The sequence below is a fragment of the Bubalus bubalis genome, chromosome 15 (genome assembly GCF_019923935.1).
Source record: "Bubalus bubalis isolate 160015118507 breed Murrah chromosome 15, NDDB_SH_1, whole genome shotgun sequence".
In the NCBI taxonomy this organism is placed as follows: Eukaryota; Metazoa; Chordata; class Mammalia; order Artiodactyla; family Bovidae; genus Bubalus; species Bubalus bubalis.
Window position 1 is genome coordinate 37,600,663 of NC_059171.1, and position 2,599 is coordinate 37,603,261.

General features: G+C 34.9%; 1 protein-coding gene across 1 annotated transcript; it reads left to right on the forward strand.

Moving 5' to 3' along the window:
• Positions 1-2,100: 2,100 nt before the first annotated feature.
• On the forward strand, positions 2,101-2,358 carry LOC102409435 (ATP synthase subunit epsilon, mitochondrial). Its single transcript, XM_006068046.4, has one exon. It carries the CDS (start codon positions 2,117-2,119, stop codon positions 2,270-2,272), a length of 156 nt encoding a protein of 51 aa, XP_006068108.1. The 5' UTR covers positions 2,101-2,116; the 3' UTR covers positions 2,273-2,358.
• Positions 2,359-2,599: the final 241 nt, after the last annotated feature.

The window sequence follows — 2,599 nt, forward strand, 5'->3', positions numbered from 1 at the left end:
CACAATCCAAAAAAGCTCTTCGTTGCTGTTAAGGAATGAAATAATAATGATAATGATGATGATGATACTAAAGATGATGATGATATTTTATTAGGGTTTCATAATATAAATATGCAGGGTTTCCTAGGTGGCACTTACTGTAAAGAATCCACCTGCCAATGCAAGAGACACAAGAGATGTGGGTTTGATCCCAGGGTCGGGAAGATCCCCTGGAGTAGAAGATGACAACCCTCCCTAGTATTCTTCCCTGGAAAATTTCATGGACAGAGGAGCCTGGCAGGGTCTCAAAGAATCAGATATGACTGAGCACACACATGATAAATATGCAGGGAAGAGAAACATATAGATGGGAGGTGGAAGGTGGAATACTTAGAGAACTTTAAAAAATTACCTAGACTTCTTTCTGGGTGTTAAAATGAAATATTTGAAAATCACACTACTTTTCAATGCACCAAGAAAGAGAGAGAGTCATTTCTTAAAGGGTGCATTGAATACTATATAAATAACACTGCTCTTCATTTATTTTTCTTGTAAATATGGATTTCTTTGTTTCAGGTTTTCTTAAAGGGAACTTCATCTGTATGTGTTACAGCTAAATTCATGAGTCTACGCATATCAGATTGTATATCATATCCCTAAAATGCAATGCCTGTGAGATCTGTCAATAATATCTTAATGGTTAGCTGTTTTTCAATAAAAATTTTGTTGAATTATACACGCAAAAGGGTATACAGATCATAAAGATACAATTTACTGATCTACCACAAAGGGCATACACCCATGTGCATACCAGCTAGGTCAAAAATTGAACATTCCTACAACCTCAGAAAGCACCTTCATGCCCCTTCCACACCATATTTAAGCTGCCCTAATTGCCCCTAATTTTAACACCACCGAACAGTTTTTCCTGTTTTCGAATTTTATTTAAGTGGAATTATAAATTATATGTCATTTTGTATAAGGTTTTCATAGATCAACGTTATATTTATGAGATTCATCCAGGTTTTGAGAAAAGCAGTATTTCCTTTGTTACTGTGTGTTTTTCTATTGTATAAATCTACTACAATTTGTTTATTGATTCAACTCTTTGAAATGTTTCCAGTTACAAATGATATTGTTTCCAGTATTCTATACTATCTTTTTTATTTGCATTTTTGTTAAATATTTACCTGGGGATATAACTGCTGGGCCATAGAGTATGAATATGTTTAACTCTTATAGATAAAAAATAATTTTCTCAAAGCTATCCTGCAGTGTTCTGCACCCTGTCAACACTTGGCATCCTCAGTTATTTTAAATTCTAGTTATTCTTGTGGGGTTTAGTGTTATCTCCTTTTAGTCTTAATTTGCATTCTCCTGATTCTAAGCACACAAAAAAGAAAAACTATATTATCTTTTATTATTTATACTGAGGGATATGCAGAGAGACAAATTGTACCCAATGTGAACTCAAAACATCACAACCATACCCGCAAAATTGAATACACATACGTGAATCTGCATGTGTGTAGGAGACCAAGTGTATGACTGAGCAATTCTTCAAATAACTTCCACGCAGAATTAAGTGTTTATGAAAGGATGAGTAATAAACACAAGCTAATTTAAAATATATGTATTATTAAAACTCAACCTAACCATAAAACCTATAGGATCTAGACCACAAAAGGTTATTTTAAGGAAGGGTATTTGATCATGAAGTTGTTTTTTTTTTTTTTTTTTTTAGTGGCTCATCCATGGTAATATTCAAATGTAGACCACCTCGCTGATTTTTAAGCTCTCCTTAGACAACATATCTCATTATTGCCCACACTCACAGTGGATCACTCTCACTGTCCCATATTTTTTGCTACTAAGGGATTTTATGCCTTTATATGCTGAATCGTAAAATCCCTTAGTGGCCACCAAGGATGGGGCAGGAGTCGTCCACTCTGAGTGCAGGCAATCAGAGGATGTGCAGTTTTTTGAGAGTTTAAAAATGATAATAAAATAAGCTAGGTGATCTGCTTTTGAATATTACCATGGACCAGCAATTTTTTAATGATAAAAATACTTTTCATGGGAGCCGACATTGACAGATCTTCGCGATTCCGCCCGACGCGCCCCCTCTCGCGATATCATGGTGGCGTACTGGCGACAGGCTGGACTCAGCTACATCCGGTACTCCCAAATCTGTGCAAAAGCAGTCAGAGATGCGCTGAAGACTGAATTCAAAGCAAACGCCATGAAGACTTCTGGCAGCACCATAAAAATTGTGAAAGTGAAAAAGGAATAATTTACCCTGAGTACAGCCTGAATGCTGCATGTTCAAGGTGAAGCTGTGGGCACGTATTATAGCAGATTGGAAACCATCTCCCTTCATGGAAAAAAAAAAAATAATAATAATACCTGTCTTGTTCATAGATTGACAATGCCAGTAAATTAAAGTACAGTTCACTCTAAAAAAAAAAAAATACTTTTCATGATAAAATACTTTTCCCTAAAAAAGTTTTGTGGACTAGATTGCATATAGTTTTTGTGGTCATGTTGAATTGTAATAATAAATATATATATATATAAGTTTCAAATTAGCTTGTATTTATTACTTAACCTTTCATAAACT